Source organism: Hippichthys cyanospilos, chromosome 7, assembly GCF_059441005.1.
Source record: "Hippichthys cyanospilos isolate Australia breed blue-spotted pipefish chromosome 7, RoL_Hcya_1.0, whole genome shotgun sequence".
Classification (NCBI taxonomy): Eukaryota; Metazoa; Chordata; class Actinopteri; order Syngnathiformes; family Syngnathidae; genus Hippichthys; species Hippichthys cyanospilos.
Window position 1 is genome coordinate 23025761 of NC_142375.1, and position 13172 is coordinate 23038932.

The window sequence follows — 13172 nt, forward strand, 5'->3', positions numbered from 1 at the left end:
ATCAGTCTCTCAACTTTAAATTCCCTCCGTTTTTTGTTTTTTTTTGGTCTCATGTGAAAGCCGACTTCAATTTTAATCAATATTATTGAATCGGACATTTAGCAGACATTACTTTGGAAAACACCCATCCGCATTTTTGCCAATTTTGTGACAGAGGTAAGAAACACAATAGCGTTTTCCAGAATTTGAAAATAAAAAATGTTGTCGAATGAAGGGACGGATACTCATTAACTCTCCAAAACTTTTTTATATGTTTTTTTCCCCTCCAGAGTCCAGAAATTCAATACAGGGTTTCAAGTTATATCGTATATATTTAAGGAGGGTGTAAAAAAGGCTGATAGTGAAAAAATTGGAGAAAAAAATGCACATTTTTAACAACTGTAAAATGACTAATTCTTAATTAGGCAAAGAAAATAATCGTTAGTTCCATCCCCGGTTAGGTTCACAAAATACGGCATCCTCTTCTACATTCTCGTCTAATTCTAGCCGTCCTTGTTGGTCCGGCGCAGTGAAAAGCGACGGAATGTTTACGCTCATGTGTCTCGGCTCACATTTTCGCGAGGATCCGGTGAAACGTGACTTTTTTATGCTTTAATCCGGTTCGCAGCATGCGCCGCCGAATCCCAACAACCAAACAAAAACACACGTGAAAAGCGCGTCGGTGGGCCGGATGCGAAAAGGGGTGGAGGGCAATTCTTCTCACGCCTAATAAAAGGGAGCTGGACGGAAAGCGACGCGAGCGAGTCACCATGATCAACTTATTCGCTTTCCTCGTGGAGAAACTCGCTCTCCTCTGCAAGCTCCGAGTGCTGGTTTTCGGCTCGGCGCATGCGCACGAGCGTCCCACGCAGCCTCCGAGGGGAGCCCCGTCCGCGCCCCGGCCTCCTTCGCCGCTGCGCCGGGGCGACCTCCTGGAGGTGCCCCGCACGCTTTTCACCCACTTCGGCGTCTATCTGGGCGACGACCGCGTGGCGCATCTCATCCCGGACATCCTGCCGGCGCTCACGGGCGACCGGCGGCGTTTAGCCACGGCGGTGAGCAACGGGCGGCTGATCGCCGGATGCGTGTGCAGGCGCGCCACCGTGCGCGTGGACAGCCTGGAGGACTTCGCGTACGGTTCGCGGGTGCTGGTCGACCGCGCTCGCGGAGCCGAGGCGCTGCCCGCGGAGGAGGTGGCCCGCCGGGCGGAGGAACTGCTCGGCAGCTTCCCGTACAGTCTGCTGTGGAACAACTGCGAGCACTTCGTCACCCACTGCGGATACGGACGCGCCGCGAGCCGGCAGACCGAACGGGTAACGGGGCCCCGCGGGAGACACGTCCCCCGCCTACTCGCGGTTGCGCGCCCGCCGTTTCCGGGTCTGGCGCTGAAAGCGCGAACTGAATGCTTATCGGCGTTTTTTCTAAAGGTTTAGGGCTGGGGTGTACAAACATTTTCCACCGAGAGCCGCATGCAGACAACTCCAAGTATATAAGGGTCATTTTCTCTCCAATTTCTTTGAATTATTGTTTTATTTGACAAATCCCACTATATTTTTTCATATAGTACCGTTTTTCTTTAGTTTTATTATTATTTTTTTAAACAGGCTACTATTCAGAGGTTTTTACAAGATTTTGGGGTGGCCAGAGATCCAGTAAATCTGCACAGGCACTGAATAGCAGCAGAATCCAATAGCTATATTCAGAACCCAAACAAGAGCCATACAACTTACGATGACTGTTTTTAAAGTAAAACAAGCATTTTTTTGCTTATAAAAAATATCTAACTACACCTGGATTACTACTAAATATCTTACGAAAAGATGATTTGCATATTTCTCCAGAGACATTTCTTCAAAGTAATTTTTGGTTTGTGCCGAGGGCTGCTTAAAAATAGATGGCGGGCCACAATTGGACCCCATACCATAGTTTGGACACCACATGTTGAGGGGTTTCGGGATATATTATGATGCGTTTTCACAAAGTGGGGCTTAGGTCTCAGAAAATGAAAATTGGCTGCTGCGAAATGAAAATGGAGACCTGAAACCTTGCGCGGTGATTTGTGCAATCCTTTGATGTTGACATGAAACGCATTTCACGTAGAAGGGAAAAAGCATTGACGGGGACACGAGGGAGATGAAATTTCACCCAAATGGTGACAGCACATCAGAAGTTCAACATGGCACAACTACTTAGTTATCACACTACAATGAATTTGCAAATAGCAAGCGCGCAGGTTTTTGGGAACGAGGGAAGAATCCGGAGTACCTGGACAAACCCTACACAGGCAAGGGGAGGACATACAAACTCCACACAGAAAGGCGGACATCTCTCTCGATGTTAACGATAGCATTTTCATTGTCATCTTTATTATGACGTGGAGACACTTGTTTGGAAAAGATTTGGTGAAGTTGCGATCACGAAGAATCGATAGATTTCAAGTCGCCTTGAAAAATCGACCGTTTGAGAAATTAGCTGAATCACGAGATTGAAGTTTGCGCAATAGTTTAAATCATTATGCACAAAATATGAATAGCTTTTTTTTTTTTTTTTGCACAAGCAAGGGCTACAGTTCCGTCAAAACTGATTTTTACCAGAACACGCTGCAAATGATTTGAAAACATTTTTGGAATCAATCATCTTTCGATAAACGTTTATTCGAATCATAATCATCCAGACCGACTGGAAAAAAAACTACAATCTTATTTCCGGACAATAATTTGACATATCTAGACCAAAATGTCTACGTATAACACATTTAACATTGTTAATTTCAATACAGAATAATTGTTTTGTTTTTTCTTCAAAATCCTTACGCTCAAAAATGAACTATATTGAAGTGAGATGAGGCGCTTCCGTTAGACAAAAGTACTAGTTTGCCGCTCATTTGAAAGGAGAAATGCTAAAACCAGTAGTATACCACTCATTCTTATATTACGATTAATTAATAGTTTATCGTGAAATGCCGGCCATTTTTAACAGTATTGTGAATACGGTATGTAATCATTTGTGTTTTTTTTTTTGTTCCCATCAAGTTTTGCGAGTGCATAAAATGGCTGATCAGAGATCCACGCAGCATCCTGGCGACGGCGATTCTGGGAATCATCTCCATGCTCGTTTGCGGCGTGGCCGCTTCAACTACATTACCCACAATTCTCGTCCCCTTCACGCTGTGGATGGCCGGTTGAGTTTCGAGTTGTGTTTCTAGTTGAGCAAGTGCCTGCCTTAGAAATGTCTCATTTCCTTCTATTTTTCACCCTAGTGACTATAACTGTCTTAGATTCTTTTTTTTTTTTAGTTGTGTAAAAATGTGTATATAATAAAGTTATTTTTCTGATTATTGATTGGCGTGTGCTTTCTAAAGAAACAAAATGCATCGGAAAAATCGTACTTCATTTCCTTGGACGTCAATTAGATTAAGACCGAAAGATGTAAAACAAAGATTTAAAAAAAATGGAGAAAAAAATGAATCAGTGAACCCAATGTTTGAATCTTACTGTACACCAGAAAATAAAAATATTTTTTACCGGTTACTGAAAGGTGTTGAGTCACGATGGCAAAGCGCTTTATGAATTTGCATGAAGATTAACGACGCCAACCTGCCCACAATTTTTTTCTTGTGTCAGTCACTCTGGACAAGAACGATTTTAATCAACGTGCTTCTTAAATCTTTGGTTTTCACAGAATCAGGCTTATGTCTCCATGAATGCTCCAAGATTGACCTAGTTATAGCAATTGTAATATTGCCGAGTTGAGAACCCACATTTTGAGAAAAATGGCCGACTTAATTTTGACTAATATCTTATTTTTTGTTGTTTTTGTGGGAAGATTTATATTTTCATCAGTAACTTAAAACTATCCCTGTTTTGTGAAAACGCATCACACAAATAACAGTAATATATAAATATAAATAAATGGATAACAATTTAACAATAAAAGTTTTTCTTTTTAGGAATTAGACAGTTAAAACATCCATTCATCCATCTATTTCCTATAAGCGCTTATCCTCTGTAGGGTCACCGGCTTGCTGGTGCCTATCCCAGTAGTCCACAAGCAGTAGGCGGGGCATAAGCTGAAGTTGCCAGCCGGGCGCAGAGCACGCAGGGAGAAACAACCAATCGTACCTTGGGACAATTTAGAGTGCCCAATACACTTAGCGTGAATCTTTTGGGGATGCGGGAGGAAGCGGGAGCGCCCGCAGACATTACAAGTTTTACCGTCATATGCATAGTAACACTACAGAACCAAATTTTGATTCCGTTCACTTGCCCCCAGACTAACGTTCCACGCAATAGAGCAAATAATGAAGTCACTGTAAAAGGGCAGTGATAATGAAGCACTAATAAAGTAATTGACTCACGTTCTGAAAATGTCACGGATAGATGGAGCTGAAGAAACAGAGGCATGGGGAGAACACGCAAACTCTACACGGGAAGGCCGGGGCGTGCCGGAATGGAATTCGGAACTCTGAACCGCGCGACGGACGGCATGCGGAAAAGGAGCCTTCTGCCCTCTTGAAGGTGTTTCCAAACTTTCGAGCGGGACCGCGGCCTCATTCCAAGCGCCGAACGACGAGGAGGAAAGTTTAGCGAGAAAAGCGGTTTACCCGCCGGCTAACTCGCCCCGACCTTTCGGGGAAGGGGGATTTGCGCTAGCCGCGGACCCTCGACCTTAATACCCTCCAAACGAATCCCCAATTCGGCATTCCGGAGCGGCCACAGAGTTCTTAGAAAAAGCTCCTTTCTTTGCGGGGCAACGACTAATCCGGGGCCCGACCCCGCCCGGCGAGCCAATAAAATCGCCCAGGTGCGGGCCGGCTCCCCGCACGTTCCTCGGTCATGTTCCTCTACCAGCTCCTCAGCTTCTTCTTCGCCGCCTCCAAGAAGGAGGCGGCGGAGGAGGACGAGCCCGCCAGCGGGCACGACCTTTCCCGGTACAAGAGGGGCGACCTCCTGGAGGTGCCCCGGACCCTCTTCACGCACTTCGGCATCTACCTGGGCGAGGGCCGCGTGGCCCACCTCATCCCGGACATCCTCCCGGCGCTCACCCGCAACAAAGCGGCCGTGGCCAAGACGGTGACCAACAACCGTTTGCTCCTGGGCGTGGTGGCCAAGGTGGCCAGCGTGCGGGTGGACTCGCTGCGAGATTTCGCGTACGGGTCCCCGGTGCTGGTCAACCGCATGGACGGCGTGTGCAAGCAGCCGCCGCTGGACGCCGACGAGGTGGCCGGGAGGGCCGAGAAGCTGCTGGGCGCCGTGGCCTACAGCCTATTGTGGTACAACTGCGAGCACTACGTCATGTACTGCAGATACGGCATGGCCATCAGCTACCAGACCTACCAGGTAAATTAAAAAAAAAAAACATCTACTGCCGATACGACGGAGATCAACAAGATTTCATTTTCATTTTCATTTTTTCATCATTTTTTCGCTTTCCCCACTTTATTGTGAAAAAAATATGTATATTGTTAAAAAGACGTCCAACGTGGGAGCAAAATTATCAAGAAAAACAGAGAGGTAAACCTGCCATTGAGTTATGATCATAAATGAAATTCCACAGAAAATAAGGTCAGCGTTTTAATTACGGTAGTATTTTATGTTGCTTTAGTTCCTTTTTTTCTCCATTTTTTGGAAAAATTTGAAAATACTTGGGGTGAGTCTTTCTCGTTTGACGCATACTGTACATGTACTCAAGCAGGGATCATGTCGTTTTTCAAGGCATTTGTTTTTAGTCAGACGATTTTTAAAGCAGACTACCCGACTTGGTCGATTCCCTCCTGTCACAATTTAGTTTCTGGGATCACTTGTCCACTAATGAGCGTTTATCTTCATATTTCGACGGACGCGTTGCTCCGCAGTATTTGTCAATTGTATTGTCGCTTGAGGGAGGTCACACGGCAAAGATGAAGGCCAAATCCGAGTCTCATTTTAAATCCCGTTGTCGATTTAAGCGCGGGGTGTAAAAAGGGATTATCGGTGGTCCCGTTGCGCAAAAACAAATATGTGTGTGACTGATGCCTGGGTTCTGTTTTTTTTTTTTTTCCCCCAGTTCTGCACGACTGTACGGAAGATCGTGTGCAGTCGCACTAGCTCCTACGTGACGGCCTTATGCGGCGCAGTCGTCCTGATTTACTTGGGGTGCGCCACGCCCGTCACCCTTTTGGCCACACTCTTGCTGTCCTTCACCATCTGGATGGCAGCCTAGAAATCATCTTTCAAAAACTTTTTGGGTAAGAGTGGAATTTTACAGAAAATTGCCACCCAACATCGGTTCATTCCAACGACAAAAGAAATTTGGTGGACGTCAATCATCAAAGAATGTCTCAAAGACCCGTGCCCGATATTGGACAGGGAAGAGAAGAGGCCATTTTGATTGAAGTGGCCATTTTGGGATCAATTCCAATTTAAAAAAAAAAAAAAAAAAAAAAGTCAAGGAAATTGGAAATCCTTAGCCACTGACCATTACTTTCCTAATTAGATTTTTTACTTTTTCATTATTCTATTCATATTTTACAATATGATTTATTGTATTTAAAATGATACATTATAATTGAGTTATGGAAAGTCCATGATGAAATAAAATATGTTTATTTGTTAATATTTCTGGAAATACAACTCTAAAATTAATTGAATAAAACCAATGTATATAAAACATTCATTTCTGTACACTGAACATATACAATACATACAAATACTGTACATTTTCACACTATATGCAAAAATTTATAGCAATAGATAATGATACACGAGAATATACAGTATACTTTCATAAATATTGCAGAAGTTGAACTCGGCAAAAAGGCTTCAAGTTGGTGTTATAGCGCCATCTGTTGCTTCATTTGTAAATTGTTGTAAATTTGCTGTAAATGCGCAATGTCATTTTTAAAATGTCTTTACTCTATTACTTTTTAAAGGTACTAATTGTCAAAATGAAAGGAATGGGATTATAGCACCCCCTGCTGGTGAAGAGTGTTCCTGGCAGCCTTACGTTGCTTTTTATATGTCGACAAATACATATTTTTACAAGTGAAGGTTGCTGCTGAGATGAGCTACGTGTTAGCGAGAGAAATATTGTAGTCCCTGTGCTACTGTTTGGATGGATGCAGTCACGCAAGACGTTTTGAATGCATTAAAAAGGAATTTCTACATGCTTCTCTGGATTTGTTTTGATTTGTGTCACAAGAGTCCCATATTAAAAAAATAAAAATAAAAAAACTACACGTATGCACACACAAATAGCTGTAGATATTTGTTGTTGGACATTTCATTGACTGTTTGTATAGAAATTCAAACATTTTACATTATATATTTATATACAGGAGCTAATATCAAAACTTATGAAAAAAAAAAGTCTACACACCCTCTGCAATTCCAGGTATTTGCGACGAAAATCAAAGTCGACCATCTTAACATATTCAGAGCCCCTCAAATTGAAAAATGTCATTAAAACTCCAAATTTATTTTGTTTGTACTTTCATACTAGAGTTCACGGTTTCTGCTTGCATTAAGTACCGTACTTTCCGCATTATAAGGCGCACATAAAATTCTTGATTTTTTTTAAAAAGCTGATGGTGCGCCTTATAATCCGGTGCGCCTTATATATGGATCAATATTGAGATTGGGATTGGTAGATGGGAAATGACGTGATAAAGTAAGCTTGAGCTGTGTGTTAACAGTTGAACAAGGTTGCTCATATTGACATTGACTTATTATGCTATTGAGAGTTTTGTTATTATTTGAGTTATTGTTATTACTCTGAGTATTACTATATTGGGATTGAAAAAGTTTTAAAATGTCATTCATTGAGGCTGCGCCTTATAATCCGGTGCGCCTTATATATGGAAAACGTTTTCAAATACGTCATTATTCGAGGGTGCGCCTCATAGTGCGGAAAATACGGTAGTGGAATTGGTAGCACTACTCGACACCGAAGCGACTCAAAGGAGTTTCGATGAGCCGAGTGACCGGATTGGAAAACCCGCTGGGAGGATTTGATGGAGGGAGGCGAGGCGAGGGCATCGAGCCGATCCGCGCGCAGGTGGACCCGCTGACTCCACCTCCACACGTTTATCGTGCCTTATCAAGGTCTTATTCCTTACTCGGCGGTGGAATCTGCCAGCTCGCTTTTTTTTTTCCCCGCGTTTCCCTTCGTCCTCCTAGTAAACAAGTAAGAAGAGTGCATCTTATTTTCCCGCATGGCTGTTATTCTTTGGTCTTTTTGTTTGTTTGCGGTTTTGTTGCCTCCGAGGACGCCGGGCTGGAAGCTTTCCCGCACTTGGGGGCGGTGCGAAGGGATGCCGTCCAGAATCCCATGACGGATGCTCTCGTTTACTGGCAAAGCGTAACACGGCGGCTCGGCAGGGCGGCGACACTTGTTACTCATCTCGACTAAAGAATATTTCATCTTGTATATTATTTGATCACGTGTAGAAAATGCATTTATTACATCAATGGCGTTTTTCAGTCAGCGACCGAAGTCACGTAAACAATCAAAGGAGGACACGCGCCGCTAATCGGGCGGCCCGCCATGTTATGACTCGTCCAACCCCCTCCGGGGACTTTCATGAGGATTTTTGATTACCTCATCGGCAGTCGCGGAAAACGTCCAGTGATTAACGGAGACGTAAACATGCGCTTTGGGCTATTTTTATTGAAATGAGATTGCCTTTTAATTGATGGGCTGCATAAATAAACGTGCTCATTGTAATGTCACCTCATGCAATCTGATAAAAAAGCTATCTTTACGTAATATCCATCCATCTACGGATGTGAATGTATATTCATCGGACACGTCGCATAATATCATAAATCGTGCGTGCACACACACAAATATACATATATATACATGTATATATATACATGTATATATATATATATATATATATATATATACATGTATATATATATATATATATATATATACACACATACATATGTATATATATATATATATATATATATATATATATATACATACACACATATATATACATATACACATATATACATATACACATATATATATATATATATATATATATACACAAACACACACACACACACACACACACGCACACAAAACAGAGCTGTCAAAATTAATCAATTCATCAAAACTATCAATTATCTCATTCGTAATCACTTATTCAACAACTATTGTGATAGTGGCGTAATCTAAAATTGTCGAACTTAAAATGATCCAAATCTTTTGTTTAGTCCAAGAAAAAGATTTGCTAACCCGCTTTTACTTTGTGGACGCAACGACTGAACTAGTAACTCAATAACTTCCGAAAAAGTTCGGTGAGTTGTTTTGTTTCCGACTGAACATTTCAGAATAAAAGGAAAAAGGTTAAACAGAAATTAGGATTTTTTTTTTTTTTTTGCGCAATACTCTGACGTAAAATGAAATGCTGTCCGATTATCAAGAGAATCAGTGAATTTAAAAATATTCAAGTAACAAACGCACACCAGAAATTGACGCACAAATAACATATCAACAATCAATTCCAAAAATAATCAAGTGGCAGCCCTAACATTCACCTATATATAAACAAACATGTATAGGTTAAAAATTGAACAGTTATTTGACAAGTCATCAATTATTCCGAATTTTCTGAACACCTAATTAATTGTTTAAGGACCAAAAATTCTTCAAACCTTCAGAAATTCAACTTCTCAGCAGGAAAATATTCAGAGTTTTTTTTGTAATCGATGTAAAATTCTGTCGACTTTATGGACCAAACCGGCAACAAAATCATTACAAAAGAAATGATTTCATACTGTATTATTTATTATTATTATTCCATGCAAACACACGCAGGTATATCTGATGGGAGCGCTCTCAAAAAGTCTATTTCGGGTACAGAGGGCGACTAAATTGACATGAGTCACCAGGCGCCAGATCAATAATACGCTTGAATAAGGGGCGATCAAGTGACAGCTTCCAAGACGCCCCGCGGCGCTCGGGCGGGAGTGTTTGAATAATCCGTCAGCCGCCGGCCTCTCCGTCTTCTCGTAGATTGAACTCAATGACGGAGCGGGCACGTTCACGCCCGCTGTGAATTTTGGGAGCCTATCACGAGTCCGACGATCAATCGCGTCTTGATTTTTTTTCCATACGTACGCACGTTCTACGTTAGACGGAACCAAATTTGAGGCGGTATTGTTTTGGTGAGGTGGCTTTTGACAGGGAATCGCAAGCGCGACCTCAACTCGTCGACTGCCGTTGACGGCCGCGGACGTTCGGGATTCAATTTTGCTGGGATGACGGCGAATTGGCTGAAATGAACGCAATATAAAAGGAAGGTCGGCTGCACAATGGCTGCAAAATAATAACAGTAGCCGAATAAAGTACTGTTACGTAACATTTTCTCTTTTTCATAAATATGGCGTTTAAGTAAGACGTAAATAGAAAGGTCGGTAATCGCCACATGTAACAGTCTGACCTGCATTTTGCCTCCCGCGTAGCGGCGGCGGGGGCTGTGACGTGCACTCGGAGCGCATCGCGTCTTCGGGCTGCTTCTCGCTGCATATAAAGCTTGGACTCCGGCTTGCTTGCATCTTCTTTCACTGACACTTTCTTCATCTACAACTGGACAGCAGAAGGACTCATCAACTTTCTTTGTACATTGAGGTAAGACTCTTTTTTAGCCCACCACAAATATATATATATATATATATATATATATACATACACACATATATATAGATATATATATAGATATATATCGATACATATATACACACACCCAACCACAGACACACACACACACACACACTCCTTCACATAATGTCCAGGAGAAAAGTCGACCGTGTGAAAGGGCACATTAGCAGTAATGTGATTGGAGGTTTTGCGTTCAAAACCCTTCATGTGTCCTTGGGATTGAATACGTTTACTGTTACTGTTAAACAAATTCCCCAAATTATGTGGTGTATACAAATAATTCCTCAATTTTTTTTTTACTCGCTTTACGCTTCTGGTTTGATAAAAAGAAGTGATCAGTAGGAAGGGCAACTTTGCAGCCTATTTGGGGCAATTGAGTGTTGCTAGCCGCTAAAGCCGCTAGCATTCAATGCTGCTCGTGGCTGCTAGCTGCTAACGTTGGCTAATCGCTAGCGGCTGGCACGGTACAATATAATCTTGAGTATAGTTAAGTCTTTTATAAGCATTCTCGATTAGCATAATTAGCGATTTGACTTGATTTCGGTGCACAATAAGTCCGGAGCCACACGTTGAGAACATCTCTAACCGCGCACTTGTACACATATTATTTTTTAAAGCGAATTGAATTTTTTGATCAAACGGCCAAACGCGGTCTTTCCGCAGGACGGCCGATGGGGTCATCGCACCATGGACGCGGCCAACGCAAGCGAAGGGCAGCGGCCGTCGGCAACCGACCTTTTTGCTAACTGTTCCTGGGTCAGGGTGGCTCCGGCCGGGGACAAGGGGGCCTACCCGGGTCTGGAGGACAGCACCCGTCTGCCGGCCGTGCGCGTGGCGCTCATTCTGGCCTACGGCGCCATCATCGCCCTGGGCGTGGCGGGCAACGGGCTGGTGATCCACGTGGTGTTCCGATTCCGCCGCCTGCGTACGGTCACCAACTTCTTCATCGCCAATCTGGCACTGGCCGACCTGCTGGTGGCGTCCCTGTGCCTGCCTTTCACGCTGGCGTACACCCTGCGTGGCGAGTGGGCGTTCGGCCGGGCGCTGTGCTTCGCCGTGCCTTGCGCTCAGGGCGCCGCCGTGCACGTGTCCACCATCACGCTCAACGTCATCGCCCTGGACCGTCTCCGGTGCGTGGCGCGCCGCCCGTTCGGGGCGCCGCGCATGTCCCGTCGGGCGTGCGGCGCGGTGGTGGCCGTCACCTGGACTGTGAGCGCGTTACTCGCCAGCCCGCTGGCCATCTACCGGGAATACAACACCTTCCACCTGGCGCCCGGAAAGTCCATTCAAGTTTGCGCCGAGAAATGGCCCGGAGGCACCGGCAGCGCCACCTACAGCCTGTCCATGATGCTGCTGCAGTACGGCTTGCCGTTGGCGGTCAACACCGTGGTCTACGTCTGCATTTGGAGCAAGGTTAGACCTCTGCCATTTTTTTTTTTTACCGTGCAAATTGGTAGGTCTGGTCTCTCCGAGCGGGACCACGATCTACGCCTACTTGGAGAAGGCGCTCGACCGCGTTCCTCAAGAAAGTTCTGTGAAGGGTGCTTCGGGGTATGGGGTACCGAACCCCTTGATATGGTAGACCCCTGATGTTAGAGTTTGATCCGGCAGGAAGTGGAATTCGTTTTCTGTGAGGGTTGGACACTGCCCAGGATGCTCTATGTCCACGATTCTGTTCATTACCTTTACACAAAAAAAGATTTGCCCGATTCGGTCGACGTAGAATGCCGAGCAGTGGCTTCGATTTAAGCACAAGTGCTTTCATTTGCCGCGGAATGAGACCGAGTATTAACAGGCTGTCGGACGACACATTAGAACTGAGCGTGGGAGCGTCGTTGCATGTTATTGATCTACTTTTCTATTTTTTTCCTCGATTTTTACCCGGAGCCAGATGAACGCAAGCCGTCTGGGGCACGGCCACCGGCGCCGCCGCAAGACCACCAAGATGCTGGTGATGATGGTGGTGGTCTTTGCCGTCAGCTGGCTTCCGCTGCACGCCTTCCAGCTGGCCGTGGACATCGACAGCCGCGTGGTCTATATGGACGACTTCAAGCTGCTCTTCAGCACCTTCCACGTGGTGGCCATGTGCTCCACCTTCGTCAACCCAATCCTCTACGGCTGGATGAACAGCAATTACCGGAGCGCCTTCCTGGACGTCTGCAGCTGCTACCGGCCATTCATCGTGCACAAAAAGACCAACAAAATGGTCTCGGCTCCATTTTTCAAATCCAGCAAGTTTTAATCGTACTTTCCAGGCTCCATATATGACCGGGCACTTATTCGTCTGCGTGGAGCTGCTGAACCGTTTGCGTTCAAGCCATTGCTTGCAGCTTTCTACATAATTAGCAGAATACTATAAACCATCTTGAATACCCCCTGGAGTTCCTTCAAGTAACCCCGGGGGTACCCGTAAGCCCATTTGACAACCACTGCTATAAACTAACAAACCATGAAATTTCAACAGTTTAAACAGTAGGAAATCATTTTTTTTAAAGCCCTTCAGTACATTAGCCATGTATTTTTAACAAGCCTTAAGG

At 44.4% G+C, this 13172-nt stretch overlaps 3 protein-coding genes across 3 annotated transcripts; all 3 read left to right on the forward strand.

Annotated features, from left to right (window-relative positions):
• Nucleotides 1–741: 741 nt before the first annotated feature.
• Nucleotides 742–3320, forward strand: LOC148421652 (lecithin retinol acyltransferase-like). Its single transcript, XM_088419289.1, has 2 exons — nt 742–1292; nt 3012–3320. Exons 1-2 carry the CDS (start codon nt 750–752, stop codon nt 3162–3164), a joined length of 696 nt encoding a protein of 231 aa, XP_088275415.1. The 5' UTR covers nt 742–749; the 3' UTR covers nt 3165–3320.
• Nucleotides 3321–4788: 1468 nt separating this feature from the next.
• Nucleotides 4789–7123, forward strand: LOC148421653 (lecithin retinol acyltransferase-like). The gene is made up of 2 exons (XM_088419663.1): nt 4789–5318; nt 6025–7123. The coding sequence occupies exons 1-2, from the start codon at nt 4815–4817 to the stop codon at nt 6178–6180; spliced, it is 660 nt and encodes a 219-aa protein (XP_088275789.1). The 5' UTR covers nt 4789–4814; the 3' UTR covers nt 6181–7123.
• Nucleotides 7124–11322: 4199 nt separating this feature from the next.
• LOC148421654 (neuropeptide Y receptor type 2-like) lies at nt 11323–12877 on the forward strand. Its single transcript, XM_088419068.1, has 2 exons — nt 11323–12048; nt 12527–12877. Exons 1-2 carry the CDS (start codon nt 11323–11325, stop codon nt 12875–12877), a joined length of 1077 nt encoding a protein of 358 aa, XP_088275194.1.
• Nucleotides 12878–13172: the final 295 nt, after the last annotated feature.